The sequence below is a fragment of the Diabrotica virgifera genome, chromosome 1 (assembly GCF_917563875.1).
Source record: "Diabrotica virgifera virgifera chromosome 1, PGI_DIABVI_V3a".
In the NCBI taxonomy this organism is placed as follows: domain Eukaryota; kingdom Metazoa; phylum Arthropoda; class Insecta; order Coleoptera; family Chrysomelidae; genus Diabrotica; species Diabrotica virgifera.
Genome location: NC_065443.1, coordinates 142,026,021 through 142,053,714, shown reverse-complemented (window position 1 = coordinate 142,053,714; position 27,694 = coordinate 142,026,021). Strand labels below are relative to the sequence as shown.

Genomic DNA, 27,694 nt, shown 5'->3' with positions numbered 1-27,694 from the left:
CTATACTTTATTTTAATAAGTTACATGGGTGAACATAAAGAAGAAAATTTAGTTTGATTTTAATTGCAAATATTTGATTCAAAAGAAACTTTTTATTTATTTTAGGGGACTTTCGGCGCTCGGTAATAACATAGTCTTTCATTCTGAGTTTAAATTTTTCAAAAATACTTATTAGTTTCCTCAGGATTCGAAAAAAAAAATGAATACATTTAAAATACATTGAAAATTTTGACAGGCGACTTTTTGCCTAATTCTCCTTAAATACGACTTTACTCTTTTCAGTACCGAGATAGATCTTTCCTCTGAAGCGTTGCTAATGGGTTTAGTTAAATAAATTTTAAGCAACGTTTCTACATTTTTTGTAAACGTCGATATGGTGTTATTTTCAATCCAAAAAGGTTGTCATACTTTGCGGATTCTGTAAGATATCAGATGTTCTGTAAAGTTCTTTAAAATATGCCACTTCTTCCACTAAATCATCAACATCGATGTCGTTCTTTTATTCGGTAATAGTTTTTAAGTCCACTGTTTCACTCTTGTCTGTGAACAATATGTTAAAAATATCGTTTACAGAATTATATAAGCATCTTTTCGTATATATAGTTGCGCAATTAAAGTATTACAAATAGGTAAAAACTATTATTTATTTTAAAATTTTCATGTCCTTTTAAAAAAATTTATAAGAACGGTTTATAGTTTATGAATACAATTCTTATTGTTATCATTTATCATTTCATGTTCGTAAAATGAAAAAAAATTGAAAATTAATTTTGTTATTACAAGAAAAAATTTTATCGGTGATCTTTCCGGGCCCCCTTAAAATGCGGGCCCGAGGCAGGTGCCTCACGGGCCTAATGGTAAATAGGCCCTGCAAGACCACCTTCATAAAGATGAGAACATTCTTCTGGAACAGAGATATAAGCATCCCTCTACGATTAATAATGCTAGGAGGCTACGTATTTAACACGCTATTATACGGTGTAGAGGCCTGGACTCTCAAACAGAACAACATAAAAAATATTGAAAGTTTCGAGATGTGGTGCTATCGTCGAATGCTGAAGATAAGTTGGGTTGAAAGAATCACAAACCTTGAAGTAATACGAAGGATTGGAAAAGACCCAGAAATTTTGTTAACGATAAAACGAAGAAAACTCGAATATTTGGGTCACCTGATGAGAGGTCATAAATACGCATTACTTCAAGATATAATGCAAGGAGAAATATAAGGAAAACAGAATCCAGGCCGTAGAAGAATGTCATGGTTGCGGAATTTGAGAGAGTCGTTTGGCTGCACCACTAATGAACTTTTTACGTCAGCTGTAAACAAAGTCAGGGTAGTCTCGATGATTTCCAATCTCCGATAGGAGTGGCACAAGAAGAAGAAGAATGTTTTTGGTTAAACGAATGACGTGGCACTTGTTGTACCAAGCCACAGGTATAATTAGAATCATTCCAAACTTGTGTTACTTATACTTTGCATTTGTTTTAGACGAGAAAGAGGGTTTTATTACGTGTTTAGGACTTCCAATAGAACACTATACGCTGAATATACTTACAACTACAAAGAAACCTGTGATGGATCCATTGCTTTTAGTTTTATACTGCCCAGTTTACTACATTTCGTAGCATATCTACACATCATGTTTGTATTCCGTAATACTGATGATGAACAACTTCCTGTTTTAATGGAAAGGGTAAGTGATATGTTTAAAATATTGTTTCATCCCTAGCAAATTCCTTGCGATTTCCTGCTGCTCTTAACTCTCCAGAGGGAACGTGGGTCCACAGGTCTGATTATGAAGTGAATCATTTTTTATTGCATCGAATTTCACAAAGCGATTCGCGCATGTAATTACATGTACCGAATAAAGTCCTTCCTAATTACAGTACCTAGAAGCACGAATATAGCAACTCGAGGAGGAGCATAGAACCTGTCAGTCTAGACAGTTTTATAGGGACCTAAAAACAATGACGAGCAACACACCAACAGCCCAAGATTTATAAAAGACGATGCAGGACAATAATTGCTCACAGACGACGAAGATATAAGCCGCTAATGGAGAAAGTATTTTGAGCAACTCTTAAATACAAAAAACCCCACAAGGACAGGGCAACAAAGACAGTACCAGTTAGCCGAACCTAAAATACCAGGGCCCACACTAGCTGAAGTAAATTCCGCAATTTCGTCCCTAAAAAACCATAAAGCCCCAGGCCCAGACGGCATATAGGCGGAATTATTAAAAAAATGGGGAGAAAAACTACATGAGAAGTCCGGGAAAGAGAAGAAATACCGAAACACTGGCATGAAAGCCATATAATACCTATTCACAAGAAGGAAGACAAACAAATATGTCGGAACTATAGGGCTTTTCATCGATTGTCATTTGTTTCGAGCTTCTGTCATGTGCCACATAATATTAATATGTCTACGTCATACGCTATTGTATATACCAATGATACAAACCAAAGACGTATGGCGTAGATATCTTAATATTATATGGCACCTGACAGAAGCTCGAAACAAATGACTGTGAATGAAAAGCCCTATAGAGGAATATCGTTAATTAATACAACATACAAAATTATATCTATAATACTGTTTAGAAGACTAACTCCATACGCAGAGGAAATAATAGGCGACTACCAAAGCGGATTCAGACCGGGAAGGTCGACCATAGACCAGATCTTCGTCCTACGCCAGGTGTTGGAAAAAACTGGGAATTCAACCGCGATGTACACCAAATCTTCGTGGACTTTAAACAAGCTTACTATTCTGTTAACAGAGAAGCATTGTGGGAAACTATGGTAGAAATGGGAGTACCTGGAAGGCTGGTACGATTAGCACAGGTGAGCACGGAGAACGCTTCTGCACGAATCAGAATTGGCAGCACCACGTCGGAGGAATTCCTCATTGACACCGGGCTTAGACAAGGAGATCCTCTCCCCTGCTGTTTAACTTCGCACTGGAACATGTAGTAAGGAAAGCTCAGCCACAACTAGCAAACGGATTTGCCGCCCAAGGATCAAAAATACTATTGGCCTTTGCGGATGACGTGGACACAATTGCACAATCCACCAGAGATGCAAAAGAAGTTTTCACCCTATTCGATAACGGAGCCAAGGAAGTTGGTCTTAAGGTCAACGAGGACAAGACCAAGTACATGGTGGTTACGAAGAACCTAAGACCAAGGATTAGACAAAACGTAACAATTAATGAATACAACTTTAAAGTCGTCAAAGAAATTGAGTACCTGGGAGCGATCATAACATCTGAAAATAAATACGAAAAGGACGTGGCAGCCAGGATCATTGCAGGAAACAGGGTATATTACTCATGAATGACCCTACTTAAATCAAACATACTCTCAGGAGAAACAAAAATAAGAGTATATAAGACAATAACTCATCCCACAATAACGTATGGAAGCGAAACATGGACTCTGAACCAGCGAGAAACGACAAAATTACTGGTACTTGAAAGAAAGATACTGCGGACTATCTATGGGCCTTGCAGAGAAGAAACAACAGGAACAGGAGAATGGAGAAGAAGACACAATGATGAACTCCAGACAATATATGGAGATGAAAACATAGTACGCCACATTAAAGTAAACCGAATACGATGAGCGGGTCACGTGCTAAGATCGAGTGACGAAAGACTTCTGAACGCCACATTCTGGGAAAGGCCCGATGGCAAAAGGTCAATTGGTCGCCCAATAAAGAGATGGAAGGACGCAGTGGCCAGTGATCTACGCAAAATGGGAGTACAGCAATGGGAAATAGCTGCTCAGGACCAACAACAATGGAGGAAAATAGTAAACGCGGCCAAGACTCACATAGAGTTGTAGAGCCAAATGATGATGATGATGATGATGATGAAATAAAGTCCTTCGCTGCTCCCTGACGGCTTAGTTTTATACAAAGTTCCTTAGTGATAGTAACCAAGTATTGTTGTCTCAGACCGTACGTCACCGAAATCAGCTACCTACCCAGTTTACTGAAGATCAAGGTAGACCAAGTCAATCAAGTATGTTTGCATTTAGAGAAAGTTGTACTTTAGCATTACACGTTCCAAAACCGAAGAAAAACGTTCTTCTAGTATCTTTCATGCATGATGATGACGAGATCGATGGAACTACACAAAAACCTATGATGACTATTGACTATACCAGAGCGAAGGCAGGAGTTGACATGGTAGATCAGTTATCATCAAAATACAATGTACGTAGTTCGCAGTACTAGAAGATGACCGTCACTTTATTAAGTATGTATAATTATTTGAAAAATGTGTGTTTATAAGAATATATAAAGCGATATGTCTCTATCGCTCCAACAGGCCGAGGTCACCAGTAATGTGTAAATTTCTTATGTCACCGCTGGAGGGTTAATAAGGTAAAAGTAAAAAATCTGGCTCAAAAGAAAGAATAAGAGTAAAGAATATCGGATCGGCGAAGCTGTAAGAGGTACCTGGTGCGCGGTATTCCGATATGCACGTCGTCTCCTTGAGTTTTATGGAAATTCATTATGAAAATCGTTGAAATTTGTCATCTCATACAGCATATTCGATGCAATATTTGTGTTCAGGGACCTCAAAACCCCGAGATAATAAATTTTAACTATTTTCATAACGAATTTTCATAAAACTCTAGGAGATGACCTAGATCAGTATTTCCCAACCTGGGGCCACGCCCCACAGGGGGCGATTTGATTGTAAAGGGGGACAATTCGAATGTGGACTCGGCACGAGTTTAACTCTTTCCTTCCGGGCAATTTAATTGCAATGCTAGATTTCGGTGAATAATATTAAAATCTCTATTTACTTCTCATACTTCAACTAATAATCGTGTGTTTGAGGCTAGTTATTAGATTTCTTTATTCGTCGCTAAAACTGTGAGGAGAGAATTTAACAAAACCTTCAATATCAGCATTTCTTAAAACGGTTCTTGAAAAAGATAAAGATGTAAAAGCTATGTCAGTAAAATACTGTTAGTGGAAGAAAAGACGAAATGAGTGAAGATATTGAAAAACAACTTGTTCAAAAGCTGAAAACAAGAAATTTCTCACTGCAAATGGCTGAAACAACTTGAGAGACATTGAGACAGTATTGATAACTCACATCTTGTGCTGCTGATGGATTGATGGGCAAGAAAAATGGCTGCTTAAAATTCATGAAAGATGCGAATCCAGGAATGATTCTTTTGGATTGTGTTATTTATATTAAAATCTTGGTAGCTCAAAACATCTCATCTGTTCTAAATGCAGTATTCATTAGGTACATTCCGTAATAAAGTGTGTTAATGATATTAAATCTAATGCCAAGTGTGAGCATCTCTTCAAGCTATTTTGTGAAGAACAAAGTAAAGACCACGTAAGACTTTTACTTCATACTGAAGTAAGATGGCTATCTGAAGGGAACTGCTTGAAAATGTTTATGGAACTCTTTGCTTCTGTTAAAGATTTCTTAAATGACAAACCTGAAATGAAGTATCTGTTCACAATGGATGGTAAAGCATTTGTGAATTATTTAGTGGAAATCTTTAAAACCAAATGTATTAAATATGCAACGTCAAGGAACAAATAAAACTCTTGTCGATGCAAAGCGAATATATTTGGTTTCATTACCCATATTGAGTTATGTCAGAAACATACTAACAACAAAACCTTTGAACAGTTTCATTGGCTCCAAAAATGTGAAGTAACTGATACCTCTTTACTTGTTATTGTCAATCATCAGAATATTCTATTGGCTGATTTAAAATAAAGATTTTTGATATAAAAGGACTCACAGAACTGCAAAATGATGAGTCAGTTTTTAATTTTCTAAAAACTGACTGATTTACTGGTAAAGGTAAATTGGTTGGACATAACAAAACGTGGAGACTTGAGACTGAAGCTAGCCAAATTCGAACCTAATATAAAATCTCTGTCCAGCAAGCAGCAAAAATCAAGCGCAAGGATCTCACTACATTAAAGTAGGAAAACATTTATTAAAATTATTTGGAATTTAAATTTTGTTTTGAAAATTTAAGTGTGTTTCGTTAGCAATTTACTAGTGATTTCTTCATAAAATCTATCATTAAGTTTCGTAAGTCAATAATTAAATATTTATATTAAAAATTATTGTTACATAGGGGGCATAAGAATTTTATAAAGGCAAATGTGGGGCATGGCACAAAAAAGGTTGGGAACCACTGACCTAGATACAGGACACCAGGTATCTCGTACAGCATATTCGATGCAATATTCGTATTCAGCGACCTCAACAATCCCGAGATAATAAATTTCAACTACATATTTTCATAACGAACTTTCATAAAACTCCACGAGATGGATACTGGTCACCACGTACCTAGTACAGCATCGCTGAAGCAATATTCGTGTTCAGCGACCTCAAAACCTCGAGATAACAAGATTCAACTATTTTCATAATGAATTTCCATAAAACTCTAGAAGACGACGTGCATACCGGGATACCGTGCACCAGGTATTATAGTCCGTCCGCTATAACTTTTCCCATGCGGTACAATTCATTTTCAATCAAATTAAGTCAAAACATAAATTGAAACGAACGTCGATGTGTATATACATTTTGTATACTATATACTATATACTACACACATCGGCGTACGTTTCAGTTTCTGTTTTGACTTAATTTGATTGAAAATGAATCGTACCGCATGGGAAAAGTTATAGCGGACGGACTATATCTCTTATAGCTTCACCGACCCGATATTCCTGTCCAGCGATCTCAAAAACCCCGAATATGAAAATTGAAATCATTTCCATAATTATTTTCCTAGTTGAAAAACACTTTGATATACACTTTGGAAAATGCATTTCCCCCCTACAAAACTGCAATTGTCATTTGTCGCTCATGCCAAGTAGTCGAGAATTATCCTGAAGCTCTCCCAAATCGCCAAATCGAATGAGAAAGGTTTCATAACGATCCGTCTCACTTACGATTTTAGTGCTTATTTCCTCGCCTAATATCTCCGGTTTCATAACATTTTTTTTTTGTAATGCAATACTTTCGCTTTAAGGTTTTTTTGGCTTCTACAACTATCTCAAACGGCTTTATCAGCCAAAGGAAGCTGCTAAAAACCTTATGGTTATTTATAACAAGCAGCATTATATGGATAAGTTTATCGTTTGCCGTTGCAAACTACATGCTTGTTCATGGAGAAGTGCATTTTAAATGGATAGGAACAAGGTAAGGGTCTTTTTTATTTCTAACTAATAATGACACTTTAAAGTGAGTAGTCTAGCGATTTCATGGTTAAAATCTCAACGCTATCCAGAAAGACAGAAAGTTTAACGTAGTAGAATACGCAAACTGGATAGAATACGCTTACAAAAGACTGGAGCAGATGTAAGAAGCTTTTTAATAAAACCAAGAGTGGTTTGAGTGAAGAAAGGTTTACGAAAAAGACGAAAAAACGCATAAAGTTCTACCATCTTGTAAACGCATAAAGTTCTACCATCTACCGTATTGTCTTGAGTCTTGATGAATGACCTTTAGACAAGGACGGATCTGTTTTGAGGTGGATGTGAGAGGTGGCATTCGGATTTTTGCAGATAAAGTTAGATGACAACTTCAATAATTATAATTGACTTATGCTCCTTCTCAAATATGCCCGGAACATTAATAAAAAAATTAAAATATTTAAAAATTTAGAAAAACATCGATTTTTTTCTACTTTCTTTTGCTCATAACTTTAAAACGATTCATTTTGGAACAAAGTCGTAGGGAAATAAAATAAAGATATTTGAGTTTTGTATGATAAACGACTGGTTAAAAATGTCTTAAATTATTACCCTTTCTGCAAAATAGCAATAAATACAAAATAAGGGAGCAAAATAAGCCTGTTTTTATTTAATGTTTTTCAACCACTTTGGTTGCACTTAGAACTTTCGTAATTCGCTTTGAAAATTCTTATAACATGCTTAAATCGTTCACCAAATTTCATTAAAATCGACCTGATGGATTTTGCAGAATAATTTTGCAATCTCAATTTTTTTAAAAAAGTTCAAATTTTTTGACAACTTTCTGAAGAAAAAGTAGACCATTTAGAAGTTTGCTAATTTTTTACATATAAAGAGGCTCTCTACCTATCTATAACACTTTACAGAATTAAAATCGGATTATTTAAGCGGCCTCAGCACTGTTTTACAGTTATAAACAATTTCTTGGCTTATAAACAAATACAGTGAGGACGTTTAAGTTGGTATAAGTTCATTTTCTCGAGAATAGGCGTCTCTGGAGATAAATCCCGAAATGGGTTGATTTTAATTTTTAAATACTAATTTTTTGGTATTATATCATACTAGTCACGTCATCCATCTGGGCGTGATGACGTAATCGATGATTTTTTTAAATGAGAATAGGTGCCGTGTGATAGCTCAATCGAAAGACTATTCAATTTTGTATTCCCTAATATAAACATTAACATAATTATTTATACAGGGCTTGAATTAAAAAAAAAATTAAATTAAATTAATTCCAATATTTAGATTACGTGTCACTAGTATGAAAATTATAATTTAAAAATAAAAATTGATCTGTTTCGGGATTTATCTCCAAAACTGCCCATTCGCAAGAAAATGAATTTATTCCAACTCAAACGCCCTTACTGTATTTGTTTATAAGCCAAAACATTGTTTATAACTTTAAAACAGTGCTGAGGCCGCTTAAATAATCCGATTTTAATTTTGTAAAGTGTATTAAATAGGTAGAGAACCTCTTTATATGTAAAAATATTAGCAAACTTCTAAATAGTCTACTTTTTGTTCAGAGGGTTCTTAAAAAATTTGAACATTTTTAAAAAAAATTAGATTTCAAAATTATTATTTAAAATCTATTAGGTCAATTTTAATGAAATTTGGTGGACGGTTTAAGTATATTGTAAGAATTTTCTAAGCGAATTATGAAGGTTCTAACTGCAACCAAAGTGGTTGAAAACCATTTAATAAAAACAGTCTTTTTTGCCCCCTTATTTTCTATTTATTGCTATTTTGCAGTAAGGGTAATAATTTAAGACATTTTAAACTAGTCGTATTTTATACAAAATTCAATTATCTTTATTTTATTTCCGTACGACTTTGTTCCAAAATGAATCGTTTTAAAGTTATAAGCAATGAAAGTAAAAAAAAATCGATATTTTTAAATATTTTAATTTTTTTATTAATGTTCCGGGCCTATTTGAGAAGGAGCAAGTCAATGATTATTGTTGAAGTTGTCACCTAACTTTATCTGCAAAAATCCGAATGCCACCTCGCACATCCAAAAATAGACGTTTTTTCACAGATCTGCCCTGGTCTACTTATTGACTCATGATAACCTATAATTCAGGGTTGAATTTTCAGTAGTAATTGCATAAGAGCTCTGAAATTATTGAATTTTTCCCGAGTGACACTTTGACAGTTTTAATTTCACGAGCCGAAGGCGAGTGAAATTATGTCAAAGTGTCACGAGAGCAAAAATTCTATATTAATTTCAGAGGTCGAGTGCAATTTGTTGCGATTATTTCATGAATAAAACTGTTCAAAACCAAAATTTTATTGTAATTTATTTATGTAAGTACCATTAAACACACAGTTTTTATAAATATTTGACGATTGAAAGTTATCACTTTTATAATTTTTAAAACATTAATTGTCATTAATGTCACTGAATGTATTTTTTCGTAGCAACGAAGGGCATCTGACGTAATATACTTAACAACGGGAGATTATCAAAAATTATCGATTTAATTCAGATTTCTGTAGCTTTCTATTGGTCAGAATCTCCTATGAATGAAATAATCAATAGTAATACCACTAGTGATTCAATTTTCGCGATAAGTCTGTCGATTTACTTCTAAACGAAACTGAGTTGCTTGAAAACACCACGAGTCCGTAGGACGAGTGGTGTTTTCTTTAAGCAACTCAGTTGAGTTTAGAAATAAAAGACAGACTTATAAGATAAATTAAATCACGAGTGGTATTTTATTAGACTATTTCACGAACAAAGTGATAGGTCAAAAATTCAGTAGAATGAGAGGAAGGAATTTAATAATAATACATACAATTTGATCTAGGTAACCCAAATCTACCCATTTTTTGAATAATTCACAATTAGTCATAATCATGAAATATTTATTATAACTATAAATAATTTGTTATAATTATTTTTTACCTATAACAATAAATAGTTGAAGGCCCAGTCTTTTAGAATGAATGCTAGTCTTTCGTTGTTATTTTCTGCATCTAATTTGTAGTTGCGATCCACACAGAACATCATAAATTGTCTCCATATATAAGATTTAGATTTTCTTGTGTTACTCGGTATATTTTCTTCAATGTTTTGGTTTATAACTTCGTTTGAAGTACCACCGAAACGACTCATTTTGACGTATACAGCTACAATAATTTTTTTGGCAAACGTCAAACTTTGCTTTGCGATCGGTATCCATGGTTACGTCGTTGAAAACACGAAGCTGATAGACCAATCAGAATTGAAAGACAGTTGGTGTTTTCGCGATAACACAAGCTGTCTTTGGTTTGTGATTGGTCAGATTATGTGAAAATTTTAAGATGAGTGAAATAGTCATTACTATTTGTTAGAGTTCTGGGCCGTAAGGTGCCGTAAGTTAGGACTGGGCAGTATTGTTTTATAGAGTTTCAGCATTTGCAAGGTCATTATTCAATATTTATATTGAAACAGCTAACGCTGAAGAAGCAGCTAGTTCTTTTAAAATAAAAAATGGGGAAAAAAATTGGTTTATTTATTTATCTAAAAACTTACGTAACACCTCTCATATTATATTCCTTTTTGCATGTTGATTTCCCTATTTCATATTGTGTTACGTTTATTTTATTATTTTTTAGTGTGACAAGTTCCATCTTATTAAAAGTTTTACTAATCATGTGCTCTTTGTGGCATGATTTAGTTCAGTCAACGATAGTATCCAATTATTGCCTACAAGCACAACTATTATCCTCCTATGTTAAGTTTATGAGAGAGAAATTACTCCAGTTTCCTGTTCAGCCGTTGGAATGGATGAGGGTAAGATTATATTAAGTACATTACTTTTTTTTGCATCAGATTAAAAATGTTAAAACGTCATGACATGATTAAATGTTATGACGAGTTTTGTATTTGCGAATAGAAAACGTCTTCTTGTGGTGCTGTCTCTTTTAGTGGAGGTTAGCCAAAGATGACAAATCTGTGTCTGTCCAATGCGGCTCTAAACAAAGATGTTGAATCAAGGCCGGTCCTAGGGCTCCGTTTTGAGCCCTATTTTATTTAACATTTACACAGCAGATCTACATAACATCACTATTAACAATATTGCATTTAATATTGTACAATATGCTGACGATTTCTGTTTGTACACAGAACACAAGAAATATCAGCAATCCATTGAAAACTTGAATAGTATCTATGGTCTCCATAAAAAATGGTTTATTGAAAATGGCTTTGAATTATCATGCAGTAAATCACAAGTTTGTTTATTTACCAGACATAACTTTCCTAATATTAGCACAATCACCTTAGGTGGGCATAAATTTTCTTTTAAAAATAAAATTAAATATCTTGGAATGATACTCGACCAAAAATTGACCTGGAAGTTACATATTGACGACATGTTAAACAGGTGTAATAAGGGAATAAACTTTCTTAAATCAATTAATAGAACTTGGTGGGGATCGGATGTTGAAGTAAGTTTATTATTTTATAAAGCTTACATACGATCTATTTTCGATTACGGTAGTGTTTTGTATGGATCAGCAAGTAATGCACTACTAAACAAAATCAACGTTTTACAGAATTCAGCCTTACGAGTATGTCTAGGAGCTATGAGATCCACTCCAGTACAAGCTTTATATGTGGAAGCCTTGGAACCTCCTTTAAATCTAAGACGAAGTTTTTTGTCTAAAAAATATTTAATGAAAGTATACTTACTTAACCCACTTCTATACCAAAAAATAGTGACTTTGAGTTGCCATGATCTAACCAATAAATATTGGCAAAAAAAGAAATCTCCCTTACTGTGTGAAGCTTATAATCAAAATATAGTATTCTTAAAAAATATAGATAAAACGAACGACTTATTCAAAAACTACGCGTACTCTTCTTTCTTTTCTCCTACAGATATTATTGTACCAAATTATATTGAAAACATATATTTAAATAAAAATATTCTTTTATCCATAACGAACAATTACAATGAGTCAATAGCTCTATATACAGATGCGTCTAAATCTGCAGATGGAACTGGATGCGCCTTTTTTATACCATCGGGACATATAGAAAAGAAATTCAAACTGAAACCGGAGACTTCAATTTATACAGCAGAGGCTATTGCAATATATGAAGCTTTACTATATGTAGCTGAATTTGATTTCGCCCATATTATAATTTTGTCTGACTCCTTAGCAGTATTGAAATCTCTTGGTAAATATGGACCCCCAAACATCCAAGACTGCCCATACATTTATAAAATTAAACATATTAAACAAAATCTTTTAACCAAAGGAATCAATGTACATTTTATCTGGATTAAAGCACACGCAGGATTTGAACATAATGAGTATGTCGACTTATTAGCCAAAGAAAGCGTTTCATCCGATACCAGTATTCTACATAAAATAACACTGACTGATAGTATAATCTCTTTCAAGTCAACACTGCATCGGGAGTGGAGCTACCAGTGGAAGGAATACTCTTTTGTGAATCAAAATAGATACTCGTTAATTCAGCCCGATATTCCCAAATTTCCTTGGTACAAGTCTTGTAGAGCTTCTAGAAAGTACATAACTTCTATTATTAGAGTACGATTCGGGCACGCATGTTATCCAAAGCATTTATTTAAAATACAGGTTTTGGATAATGATAAATGTGAGCATTGCGAAGAGGAAAGTGATTTAGATCATATATTTTTTGGTTGTTCTAAAAATACAATTTACTCATCTAAATTAATAAATGATTTATTAAAATGTAAAGTAGCAACTCCTTGGAATGTACTATATTTATTATCACTTGGTTCTGTAGATGTATACAACTCTTTAATTAACTTTTTAAAAGACAGCAAATTATCATTATAATTCCCTTAAACATTTTTAATTAATACCTTTGGTAGTTAGTTGTTTTAGCTGTTAAGCTTAGTGTTACTTAATACCTTTTAGTTGTTATCTTTGTTTTAAACCTGTTTTGTATAACTTGATAACTTGTATTCCTTATGTGTATGGCAGTATGACGGTAAGTCTAAGCAAAAAAAAAAAAAAAAAAAAAAAAAAAGGCCGGTCCAGTCTCTGATATTTCTAGCCGAGTTCTAGCCTAGCAGATAAATCTGGCGCCTACCGGGACCCAGGGCCGGATTTAAGGAGTGGCAGGCTGGGCAGCTGCCCGGGGCCCCCACAAAGCCCCAAACATAAGAGGTTCATTTAAACAGATATTGGCAGGAGATACAGGAACTCGACAATATATGACAAATGACAAGTATAAAATGAAGGAGCGTAGGAGTGACAATATAATACATTGTTCATGGTTATGTTTTTCACCGTCCATCGGGTGAGTGTATTGCTTCGTTTGTAAATTTTTATCTAGTGTTCGTACACATTTTAGCCACAGAGGATTTTGTGATTGGCAACATGCAGATAGTAGGCTTATAGATCACGAAATGTCTAAAGCACACGAAAGAATTGGGCGTATTGGTAGGTACTGAAATAGCAAAACAGGCCGAAGAAATAAAGAATTATTGGAAAATGGTAACTCAAAGACTAATTTTAGTGTTATAAAGTTTATTTGTGAACAAGATTTAGCATTTCGCAGCTAAAATGGGTTGTCGAATTCATCACAAAATGAAAATTATTTGGGAATACTCCTGTTATTAGCTGGATATGAGTAATTTTTGAAGCACCATATTAATAAATATTCAAATCCTGGAAGCGGACATGTCAACAACTATCTTTCATCAACTATATGTGAGGAAATTGTACGTCCGATGGGTCAAAACGTATTAAATGAAATAGTTTCAAGGATTAAGTCAAAATATTATTCAGTTCATATCAATCAATTAACAATCAATTTCTTAGAATAATTTCTTAGCATTTCTTGTATTTTCCACTTCCTCTACTACTACTAGATAGTCACTATCTAATACACTACTCTAATACTACTAGATGGTCATGGAGGTAATGCGCAAAAGGACTAGTTAAAGGTTATAATCAGATTAAAGGAGCATTATCCAAAAAATTTCGGAAGACTATGAGCAACAATTTAAAACTTGTAGCATTGCAAATGGTTTGTACCTATAATTGAATGTGTACTGGAAACAGAGAGATATTAGGGAGGACAAACAGCACAAGTCGTATTCTTCAAGATCCAAATATTGACCTTAATTCAGGAGTGGCAGCACTTAGATCACTTAAATAAATTATACAGTCAAGACGTGACAATTTCGAAAGATATGAGAACATCAGAGAAGGTTAGAACTCAAAATTTCAGTCACTTCATTACCTCTTTAAGTCATAGGCTTTCTGCATATGAATCCATTCATTCCAATTTTGGATTTTTACATTATTTGGGAAAATTGGAAAATTTAACTCTCAATGAAATTGAAGCTCACTTACCAACATTTATAGCAATGATTTAGATGAAAACTTATGTGTCCATCTGCTGGTACAGTTTGTAAGATTCTTTAATTCATTTAAAGAGGAAATCAGCTCATCAAATATAAGCAAAGAACTTCAAAAGTACCAACTGCTAAAAGAAAAGAATATGAGTGATGCTTTTCCAAATGTTGAGGTGACACTTTGTTTATATTTAGTTGTAGTGCTAACTAACTGCAGTGGTTAGAGATCATTCTCAAAATTAAAGTTAATTAAAAATCGACTTCCGTCTATGATGAGCCAAGAGTGTTTGAATGATCTCTCTACAATGAGCATTGGCCACGATGTCTTAATGCAACTAGATATGTCCCACAAAATCAAGAAATTCTCAATTAAAATATCTCGAAAAGTTCCCGGACTTTAAAACAATAAATGTTACTATCAATTTTAATATTTTACTGTAACAAGTCACAGCTCTTGTACTTTTTATTATTTCAAATTATATTTATAAAAGTAGATCAACATTTTTTAATGGTAGGAGGTAGGGCCCCCACACAAATTTTGCCCAGGGGCCCCCACTGCCTTAAATCCGGCTCTACCGGGACCACGTTTTCCTTCAATCCTACCCTGGATGATCAGTTGCGCGAGGCGGTATTTTTCGTTTGTCATTATGTGTCCCAGATCATGGGCGCCCATACCCTGGGCAGGGGGGCTGTGGTCCCCACCTGGTTTCTCGGGTGCTTTAAACTATATGTGGTTATCCAAAGTATACATTATAATGTAATGTGCAACATCTTCACGTCTGCCGCCCCCCCTAAAAATTTTTATATGGGCGCCCGTGTCCCGGGTAGCTAACTTTTCTAACTTTGATGATCTTTGGTAGCTCCCTATCCGTACCTATTCTCCTTAGAACATTTTCGTTGGTGGTGTGGGTTGCCCAATGTATTTTCTAGATTCTTCCATAAAGCCAGAGTTAAAAGGCTTATAACTTATTCATCAGCGTTATGTTAAAAGTTCAGGCCTCCGTTCCACATAAAAGTATTGACGATACATAGCAGTGCAGAAAACAACATCTAAGGCTGATGTTAATGCTACTGTTACAAAATAAGCTTTTCATTTTGATAAAGCCTTGTCGGGCTACCTCTATTCTCGCTCTTACTTCTTGTTTATAATCAAGTTGAATGGCACATCAAGGCACATATGCTGCTCTCCCTGATGCAACCAAAACAAACCCCAGCGTGCAGTCCCGGATTGCAACGAACGAAATGGCATAGATGCCCTAGCGGCAACTGCTAGCAAAAAGACTAAGTTTTCACTCTAAAGGCATATACATAAAACAACATAATGCTATTCTACACCCCACCAGAATGAAAACAATGGGAACCTTCTCTGGTTACACCTCCGAGGCTTCTACAATTTGCAAGCCATACGGATGCTGAGACTAAGGAAGATGAGGGAATTCTAGAATTTACAATTCACGTCCCATCTGTTCAGCGCGGTGCCTCCTGATGAGAGACTAATAAGTTTCGAAACCGGTAGGGGTGCTTGCAGCACTCTCTGATTGGACTAGAATATGGTTCGGCTGTGTTTTCGTTTTGCAACGAAATTGAAAATGGTTATTCATTTTTGATTTACATTTACTCTGTGTGGAGTATGAAGGGAACCATTCTCGTTGGAACTTTACCGCGCTGAGCAGATGGGACGTGAATTGTAAATTGTAGAATTCCCTCATCTTCCTTAGTCTCAGCATCCGTATGGCTTGCAAATTGTAGAAGCCTCGAAGGTGTAACCAGAGAAGGTTCCCATTGTTTTCATTCTGGTGGGGTGTAGAATAGCATTATGTTGTTTTATGTATATGCCATTAGAGTGAAAACTTAGTCTTTTTGCTAGCAGTTGCCGCTAGGGCATCTATGCCATTTCGTTCGTTGCAATCCGGGACTGCACGCTGGGTTTTGTTTTGGTTAGATCAAGGAGAGCAGCATATGTGCCTCCTGATGATAGACTAATAAGTTTCGAAACCGGTAGGGGTGCTTGCAGCACTCTCTGATTGGACTAGAATATGGTTCGGCTGTGTTTTCGTTTTGCAACGAAATTTAAAATGGTTATTCATTTTTGATTTACATTTACTCTGTGTGGAGTATGAAGGGAACCATTATCGTTGGAACTTTACCGCGCTGAGCAGATGGGACGTGAAATGTAAATTGTAGAATTCCCTCATCTTCCTTAGTCTCAGCATCCGTATGGCTTGCAAATTGTAGAAGCCTCGGAGGTGTAACCAGAGAAGGTTCCCATTGTTTTCATTCTGGTGGGGTGTACAATAGCATTATGTTGTTTTATATGCCATTAGAGTGAAAACTTAGTCTTTTTGCTAGCAGTTGCCGCTAGAACATCTGTGCCATTTCGTTCGTTGCAATCCGGGACTGCACGCTGGGGTTTGTTTTGGTTGGATCAGGGAGAGCAGCATATGTGCCTCCTGATGAGAGACTAATAAGTTTCGAAACCGGTAGGAGTGCTTGCAGCACTCTCTGATTGGACTAGAATATGGTTCGGCTGTGTTTTCGTTTTGCAACGAAATTGAAAATGGTTATTCATTTTTGATTTACATTTACTCTGTGTGGAGTATGAAGGGAACCATTCTCGTTGGAACTTTACCGCGCTGAGCAGATGGGACGTGAATTGTAAATAGTAGAATTCCCTCATCTTCCTTAGTCTTAGCATCCGTATGGCTTGCAAATTGTAGAAGCCTCGGAGGTGTAACCAGAGAAGGTTCCCATTGTTTTCATTCTGGTGGTGTGTAGAATAGCATTATGTTGTTTTATATGCCATTAGAGTGAAAACTTAGTCTTTGTAATAATCACTTAGTAATTCATAAGAACAATGTTAAGCTGTATACTGATTAGATAAATAATAGGTACAGGGGTAACCAATAGTGCAAAGTTTAAAGTGAAAATTGACTAAGTGAGAATAGAAACAAGACTACTTAATACTCACGGAATTAATAATTGTAAACGATTTCTTTTTGCGTTGTGTTCGTTAAAAAACGAGCTATATATGTAATTAACACTAAACGGCCGAACGGAAAAATGAAGAGCAAAGGTTTTCCATTGCTTTCTTTTTCCCCGATGGGAGGTGTACAGTAAGGGAAAAACCCTTACTGTATAATATAATATGTATCTAAAAAATGTATATAATTTAAGTAATTAGGTTGTTACAAAAATGTTGTTTCTACATACGCAAACAAAACGAAGGTTGATTGACGATTGACGGAGTTTGTTTTGTGTAACCTCGCAGAGACTCACGTATCGTTTACTTTTCAAAGTCCGAATTATAAGAAGATATAAGTAGCCCACATAGGGATTAATATTGGCATTATAGTATTGTTATTATTCATATTAAGATTAAGATCGTTACTATGCTAGTTAGCAGTCATACGTGAAGGGTGTCCTGAAGGACTACCCCGCGAAACAACATCTTAGTAACCTTATATGTTGATGGAGTTGTAAATCATAAATAAAGTTATAAGTTAGAGTTAGTGTTTCAACTCGACATACCAAACTTGCAACGTATCACGGCAATCTACCAACTTAACAATATATACTAGTTCATTTCCACTCTATAATATGTTCTGATTGCTGTTGTTATGTTAGGTGGTATCACTATTTTAGTCATTGCTTTGTACAGTTCTTTCCTTGGCACGGTATCGTACGTCTTCATCGTGCACGGTATCGTACGTCTACATCTCTGTTCTTAGCTCTTTTCTTCTCTATTGTCTGTAGTATTATATGGATATGATCTAGACATGATTTCCCTACTGTGAATCCTGCTTGCTCTTCTCCGATTTTACCTTCTATATTTTCTTCTATTTTGTTCCTGAGAATCCTGCCATACAGTCTTCCCATTGTAGCGATGACGCTTATCCCCCTGTAATTTTCGCATTCTTTTCTGTTTCCTTTTTTATACAGGGTGTCCCGAAAAGATTGGTCATAAATTATACCACATATTCTGGAGTCAAAAATAGTTCGATTGAACCTAACTTACCTTAGTACAAATGTGCTCATAAAAAAAGATATAGCCCTTTGAAGTTACAAAATGAAAATCGATTTTTTTCAATACAGGGTGCGCCAAACCTCTGGTCTTCTTTGATTACGGCTAAATTATGAGATATACAAAAAAATGTTTATAACAAAACTAATGTGTATCAAAGAGGTCTATAATTTAAAATTATTTTCAATTATACAGGGTGAGTCAGAACGACGGTATGAACCAAAGTTGTATTTTTTTAAATGGAACACCCTGTATATTAAATCATTTTTGAATATATTATTTAAAAATATGAAAAATTTGTATAAGGTCTTATAGGCCTAAAGTTAATAATTTTCAAAATATTTACATTTTTATTGAGAAAAATGGTAATATTTATAGGGTTGTGGATTATGTTTCCAAGGAAATAAAAATTTAGGTGACAGGTTAAAGTTTTTAAAATATAGTGTTATTTTCAAATAATTTAATATTTTTTACTTTTAGCCATAAAATATACAGTGTGATCACTATTTGCAAATACAAAATTTTCTCATTTTTTTTAAATGGGACACCCTGTATATTAGTTTTGTGTTTGGTAGTAAATATTACAACCTTTCTTTTGGTATAAGGTTGTATGTACCTAGCATGTTTCGTTTTGTAGATATTTAAAAAAAACTATAGATTTTACGTTTTTGCGGATTTTTTATTTAAAAATTTTTTTGCAAAAAAAATAATTATAATCTGGTTTTAGAAACATACAGTAAAATATAAAATATGAAAATAAAAACGTAATTAAAGATTAAAATAAATCGTATGCTAGTACAATTCAATTGAATTTAATAACTTTAAATTATTTTACAAAAAATATTTTACCTTATTAATGAATACATAAATTAGTTACTAAATTAAAAAAACAACCAAATTTTAAATCAATCGTAGTAATTCTTCTACCGCAGCAACTTTCCTGTACCAAATTAATTGTTAGTTATATTGTATTTACGAGTAAGATCAGTTAATAACTTTTTAATTTACCTACATCTTGAGAACGTATAAAGTATGCTTTGAAACAAATGAACGTTATGGAAGTATATTAGGAAGTAAATAGTATCTATGTACCTACTCGTGTCACAAAAGCTGGTAATAATTTCTAATGGTTTCGCCCAAAACAAATGTCATATCCAAAAATTTTTCGGTTAAAAAATTAAAATTTAAAATATAAAAAATTGTTACAAAAATTTCAACTACAAAAGTATTACCAGTTTTTGTGACACAAGTAAATACTATTTATATTAATAAATAATTTGGATGATACATTTAACATTCATTTGTTTCAAAGCATACTTTATAATAATTTTTACATTCTCAAGATGTATGTAAGTAAATTTAAAAGGTAAATTAAAAGTTTAACTAAATACAATTTAACTAACAATTAATTTGGTACAGGAAAGTTGCTGTAGTAGAAAAATTACTACGGTTGATTTAAAATTTGGTTGTTGATTTAATTTAGTAACTAATTTATGCATTCATTAATATGGTAAAATATGTTTTGTAAAATAATTTAAAGTTATTAAATTCAATTGAATTGTACTAGCATACGATTTATTTTAATCTTTAATTACGTTTTTATTTTCATATTTTATATTTTGGTGTATGTTTCTAAAACCAGATTATAATTATTTTTTTTGCAAAAAAATTTTTAAATAAAAAATCCGCAAACACGTAAAATCTATAGTTTTTTTAAAATATCTACAAAACGAAGCAAGCTAGGTACATACAACCTTATACCAAAAGAAAGGTTGTAATATTTACTACAAAACGCAAAACTAATATACAGGGTGTCTCATTTAAAAAAAATGAGAAAATTTTGTATTTGCAAATAGTGATCACACTGTATATTTTATGGCTAAAAGTAAAAAATATTAAATTATTTAAAAATAACACTATATTCTAAAAACTTTGACCTATCACCTAAATTTTTATTTCCTTGGAAACATAATCCACAACCCTATAAATATTACCATTTTTCTCAATAAAAATGTAAATATTTCGAAAATTATTAACTTTAGGCCTATAAGACCTTATACAAATTTTTCATATTTTTAAATAATATATTCAAAAATGATTTAATATACAGGGTGTTCCATTTAAAAAAATACAACTTTGGTTCATACCGTCGTTCTGACTCACCCTGTATAATTGAAAATAATTTTAAATTATAGACCTCTTTGATACACATTAGTTTTGTTATTAACATTTTTTTGTATATCTCATAGTTTAGCCGTAATCAAAGAAGACCAGAGGTTTGGCGCACCCTGTATATCGAAAACTATTAAATATTTTTAATTGAAAATGGACATGTATCATTCTTATGGCAGGATCATCTTAATACAAAATTATGGTGAGATTTGTCCACCCCATAAAAATTTTATGGGGGTTTTGATCCCTTAAACCACCCCAAACTTTTGTGTACGTTCCAATTAATTCGTTATTGTGGTACCATTAGTTAAACACAACGTTTTTAGAACTTTTTTGCCTCTTAGTATTTTTTGGATAAGCGAGTTTTTATCGAGATGCGGCTTCTTTTTTAATATATTTACATACAATTTTTATGGGAGTTTTGTTCCTTTAAACCCCCCAAATGGTTGTGTACGTTCCAATTAAACTATTATTGTGGTACCATTAGTTAAACACAGTGTTTTTAAAACTTTTTTGCTTCTTAGTCTTTTTTTGATAAGTCACCTTTTATCGAGATGCGGCTTCTTTTTCTAAAAATACCTATGAGTAAACATATAAGTTATAAATACATTTTTAGATTATTAACAGGTCTCTATAATCGTAATTATCCATATACAAATATGTGGTGGATTCGATAAATATTCAAAATATCTCGATAAACACTGGCTTATCGAAAAAGTCCTAAGAGGCAAAAATGTTTTAAAAACAGTGTGTTTAATTAATGGTGCCACAATAATAATTAAATTGGAACGTACACAAAAGTTTGGGTGGTTTAAGGGAACAAAACCCTCATAAAATTTTTATGGGGTACACAAATTTTACTTTAATTTTTATTTAAGATGCTGCTGCCATAAGAATGCCACATGTCCATTTTCAATGAAAAATGTCTAAGAGTATTCGATATATGAAAAATGATTTTTATTTTGTAACTTCAAAGGGCTGTAACTTTTTTTGTGTGCACTATTGTATACAGCGTGTCTACTTAAGTTGGAAACATATGGGAAACTTTTTTGTTATTCATTTTACGAAAAAAAGTTATTCTTTATAAAAAGTTCTGCATGCTCTAAAACCTAAGATTAAATCATCAGATATCAAATTTTGTCAGTATTATACGAAGTATGTCAAAAAATATGAACTTCGTTCAAGAGTAAAATACCTTTATTTCTCTCTATATCGAAAATTCTTATTATGAAAAGTTGTTTGGAAATAAAAACTAAGATCAAATATGCAATTACATGCTTCTAATTGGAAAAAAATATTTTCCAAATTTTTCTCTTTATTCGATACTAACTTTGTTTTTATTTATTACACATACGATAACTCTTTTATTATTACTTTTACGAAAAAAAGGTATTCTTTATAAAATGCTCTGTATGTCCTAAGACCGAAAATGCAACCATCAGATATCACATTTTATTAATTTTATACGAGGTATGTCAAAAAATATGAATTTCACTCAAGAGTAAAGTACTTTTATTTTTCACAATATTGAAAACGGTTATTAAAAAAGTTGTTTAGAATCAAAAAATATGTTTCAATATGCAATTACATCCTTCTAATTGAAATATTGTGAAATATAAAGGTACTATAATCTTGAGCGAATTTCATATTTTTTGACACACCTCGTATAAAATTAATAAAAGTTGATATATTATGGTTGTGTATTAGATTTTAGACCATGCAAAGCTTTTTATGAAGAATAACTTTTTTTCGTAAAATGAATAATAAACGAGTTATCATCTTTGTAATAATTAAAAACGATGTTGGGTATCCATAAATTTGAGAAAAAAATTTTTTTTTTCAATTAGAAGCATGTAATTGCATATTTGATCTTAGTTTTTAATTGCAAACAACTTCTTATCATAAGAATTTTCGATATTGAGAGAAATAAAGGTACTTTACCCTTGACCGAAATTCATATTTTTTGACATACCTCGTATAATATTGAGAAAATTTGATATATGATGATTGAATCTTAGGTTTTGGGGCATGCAGAACTTTTTATAAAGAATAACTTTTTTTCGTAAAATTAATAATAAAAAAGTTTCCCATATGTTTCCAACTTAAGTAGACACGCTGTATAGGTAAGTGAGGTTCAATCAACCTATTTATGACCCCAGAATCTATGGTATAATTTATGACCAATCTTTTCGGGACACCCTGTATATCGATTTTATGTAGGCTTCTTTCTATTGTTTAGAAATATCCCCTCCATTTATTAGCTACAACCAGTTTTCTCAAATAGTCCTTGATATCTCGTTATCTCTTACATAGAGATAGAAGTAATATAACAACTACTATAATTAGAATGCGTACTGTTTAGTTCTAAATCTTCAGAATAGGTCAATGGAACAGAATGGAATGACTATTGTGGAGTGGAGTATCACTCAGAACAGCAGCGTATTAATTTTTATTCGGATTTGAAAAAAAAGCACTAAGGTCGGTCTATGTCCATTGAACTGGCAAGAACCACAAGTTCTTATCGAGCAGGGAACCATGTTGCCCTTTGAGCACTCCTAACACATTCAATCTTTTAACATCGACTTGGAGTCGCTATAAATATCATATAAGTATCATGTAAACCATATTTCTCGATGTTACCAATTTCATAAGGTTGCTAGTTTCATTAATGTTTCATACATGTACTAAGCAGGACGCACTGAACATGATCTGATCTAGATCGAAAACGTTTTGCGAATCCTCTTGGATGATTTTTAATGGTTTTTAATAAACTTTTTTATACCATTGTACAAACGAAGTTTTTACTTCTGTATGATTTTTTAGTATTAATTATTTTTTAGGATATTGAAGATTTTAAGAAATTATTAAAATATTTTAACAGCAAAATATCTCCATCAGTTTGTCTGCTAACAATAATGGATGCAAGTTTTGCTCTTTCGGGAACTCTGTGGATGGTTCGCTTTTACCAAAATCATAAAGATGAAATGGATTTATACAGTTTTAGTTTGGTTAATATATTCAATGTAATATTATGGGCTCTAATTGCTTTAGCACCATTTGTCCAGGTAAATACTTTTCACAATTATTTTTTTATTATCTGTTTTGGATTACTACCATAATTACTTTGGAAAAATTGGTTAAGATTTGGTGTTTCTAAATTTGCATACACTCGTGATTGGTGAATCGTTCAAGCCCTTTTAACTACAGCCCTTTCAAAAATAAGGACTTTGAACCAATGAAACTTACAGATCATATAAACAATACATACACGAGTAAAGAAACTTGTGAAATGGTAACGATTAAGTTCATTTGAGATGCTAATTAGGGGGTGATTCTCCTGATTTTTTTACCAAAGAACAGGGACCAACTTTATTTTGAACTTAACTTGTTTACTTTTGATGCTATAATTTTTTTATAATAACACACAAATAAAGCTTTTTTAAAACAATTTAAAAAAGTTGTAATGAACTTTCCCCAATAAGTGCTTCATTTTTGGGTTATAGCACGTTAAAATATTCGATTTGGAATTTGACGAATATGAACATATTTTCATTAGCTCGTAACTCTGCTTTTGCTACGTATAGAAACCTAATATATACACCATCTTTTTCAGTTTTTTACAGGCTATATTTTTGCTAAGAATGTTTTTTTTCGACAAAATCAAAATACTTTTTGAGTTATTTGCGAAAAACCGTCTAAAAACGTGGTTATTTTGTTGAAAAATGAATACGTTCACTCGCAAATAACTCGAAAAGTGTTGACTTGGTAAAAAAACTCTATAGAACAAAAGTTGCTTAGAATTAGTCAGTTTATCCATTTCTGGAATTATTTTGGACATATATTTTTTCATCCCCGAGAGGGGGTGAAACTCACCCCTAGGGCAAAAGCACACATCGGCACAATATCACTTTTTCTTTGACTTATTAGCTATGTGTATGCTAAATTTCATGTGAATCCATGCGGTTCTTTAAAATTTAGAGGTTTTGCAATATTTTACCGTTAAAGAACATTTCATAAAGAATATTTCTCATGTTTTCGGGGTACCTAATTATAAAAATAATTACCAAAGATGCTACTAGCACTATCTATGAATGACAGGTGCTCTGAAAAGATTTATTTAAAATCGAAATACGTATAAGCACAAAGTGGGGGCCCTGTACTGTAATCAAATCTGAATCATCTTTACTTTCAGTTGATTTTTATTCACTTTTGTGGGTATACAGGAGCTAGTTCGCTAAATATTATTGTCACGGTGAACAACAAAGTCGTGACAGAAATTTTAGAGTCCCTTGTCGACTAATTCATCACTTTGTTTTGCTTTATATATACATCTTAAAAGGCATCAGAGGACAATAATCCGAATTTTAGTTTTCCGCCTCTTTCAACTTGTCATTAAGGGAATACTTTGTATTTATTTAGGTGACAAATAGTTCAAATTTTATATGAAATGGGATAGGTTCAAATACTGCAAAAAGAATTTTCGCAGATTCATAATATGTACAGCGGATTTTACCACACACAGCAGATTTTATCAAACGAGATGTTTGTCTAAGGCATATGTCAATTACTTCATCATTCTCTTTGCCTTATCCCTATGCGGGGTCGGCTTCCCTAATTGCATTTCTCCATACAATTCTATCTTGAGTCATATCAATATTAATCCCCTTTACCAACATGTCCTGCCTAATCATCTCCCCCCACGTCTTCTTTGGTCTTCCTCTCCTACTCCTTCCAGGAATCTGCACTTCAGCAATTCTTCGTATTGGGTGATTAACGTCTCGACGTTGAACATGACCAAACCATCTCAACCTATGCTCTCTCATTTTGGCATCAATTGGTGCCACACCTAGACTTCCCCTAATTTACTCATTTTTAATCTTATCCTTTTTTGTCACTCCACTCATCCATCTAAGCATTCTCATTTCCGCCACATGCATTCGCTGTTCCTCTTTCTTTTTCACTGCCCAACATTCAGTTCCGTACATCATGGCCGGTCTTATGACTGTTTTATGGAATTTTCCTTCAACTTCATTGTAATTTTCCTGTCACACAGCACACCACTCGTTTCCTTCCACTTCATCCATCCAGCCCTAATTCTACTGCATGCATCTCCATATATTTCTCCATTACTCTGTAATACCGATCTCAGGTACTTAAAACATTAAAACTATTGCTTTTTACAATCAGTTCACCATCCAAAGATACCATTTTATTTGTAGTAACTCCATCTTTAAATGAACATTGTAGTTTCGCTGTTATCTGGTCCAAAACTAATGAGAATACATACGGACTAAACACCGAGCCTTGGTGCAATCCTACTTTCACATGAAATTTATCAGTCTCTCCCACACCTGTGCTAACACTAGTCGTTACTCCCTCATACATATCTCTCACGATCTTTACATATTCGCCAGGGACTCCTTTCTTATTGAGTGCCCACCACAGAATCTCTCGAGGAACTCTATCATATGCTTTCTCAAGATCAATGAATAATTATGAGCGTTTGTTTCTTTACTCCTGCATTTTTCCATCAACTGCCTTATAATGAAAATGGCATCTGTTGTTGATCTGCCCTGCATAAAGTCAAATTGATTCTCGGATATTTCGGTCTCTTCACGTATCCGTCTATCAATTACTCTTTCCCATATTTTCATGGTGTGGCTAAGCAGTTTTATAGCCCTGTAGTTTGTACATTGTTGTATATCTCCCTTGTTTTTGTAGACAGGTACTAGTATACTGCTTCTCCATTCGTCTGGCATTTGTCCAACTTCCATAATTCTATTAAATAAACCTGCTAGCCACCTTGTTCCTGTCTCTCCCAATGCTCTCCATACTTCCCCAGGAATATCATCTGGTCCTACCACTTTTCCTTTCTTTATTTTTTGAAGCGCTTGAGCCACTTCTGCGTTTGTTACTTTGGTGACCATTGCTGCTAACGCATATGTCAATTACTTATACCTCCCAATTAAATTCTTGTTTTCAACTAGACGGTGACCATTATTGTACCAGCGGGTCATTTTCTGTATGGTCCCTGAGATACCACGACCAGCTTTACACAATTTTGACCAGCTTTTTAAATTTTCGCCAATAAAGATCAACGCACGTGTAAATTTTAAGACACTTAGTTGTTTGTAATATATGTCTTGTTTGTTTGATAATATTTCAATATCGTATGTACAAGTTATTTGATACGGTTTATTTTTAGGCTGCAAGATTAACAAACGCGTGTGAAGTACTAAAAACTGTAGGTCAAGAAGTAAGAGCACGACCCTACGTCCATTCAGATACACCAACCCTGGAATTGGACTCTGTATTGCTCTATACAACCAGTTTAAAAATAAATGCACAACTTTTTAACATACCGGTTACAGGAAAAACGCTATTTTTTGGTCTAACCATAGGAGCAGTATGTATATTGACGTTCGGTCAATTGTGTTATTTTATTACAAAGTAATAATGTACAAAATCGTGTTATGTTTTTTTATTTATTAAAGTATCTAAATACAAAATAGTATTGTTTTCTACAGAACTTATAGACTCAAATGTCTTAGAAAATTGCCTTACAACAAAACACCGGATTCTGATTTAAAAGTTGTTAAAAACGTATCGAACGCTTTCCTACTATGGAATCCCACTAAGTGTATAGTTGTTCCATTATATCTTATTTCAGGACCTTCTAAACAGCATACAGGAAGAACAGCACAAAGAAGCAGAGGTGTAACCAGGATGATCCTAAGGGGGGGGGTTACATCTACTTGAAGGTCTCTGGGGGGCTATGGAATAATAATAGTGTTAAGCGTATATAGCTCAAAGTACATCCAAAGGGGGGGGGTTATAACCCCCAAAACCACCCCCTGGTTACGCCTATGCAAAGACGAGATATATA

The 27,694-nt window shown here is 33.5% G+C and overlaps 1 protein-coding gene across 2 annotated transcripts in view; it reads left to right on the top strand.

Annotated features, from left to right (window-relative positions):
* The window catches only part of LOC114326357 (uncharacterized), an 88,785-nt gene extending 61,468 nt beyond the window's left edge, over window positions 1-27,317 (top strand). For both annotated transcript variants that reach the window (XM_050641580.1, XM_050641586.1), the window contains 5 exons: window positions 1,490-1,694; window positions 7,041-7,210; window positions 10,867-11,044; window positions 23,649-23,873; window positions 27,014-27,317. In XM_050641580.1, coding sequence (XP_050497537.1) covers window positions 1,490-1,694; window positions 7,041-7,210; window positions 10,867-11,044; window positions 23,649-23,873; window positions 27,014-27,262 — 1,027 coding nt within the window. In that variant the 3' untranslated portion in view covers window positions 27,263-27,317. The remainder of the gene's footprint in view (window positions 1-1,489; window positions 1,695-7,040; window positions 7,211-10,866; window positions 11,045-23,648; window positions 23,874-27,013) is intronic.
* Window positions 27,318-27,694: the final 377 nt, after the last annotated feature.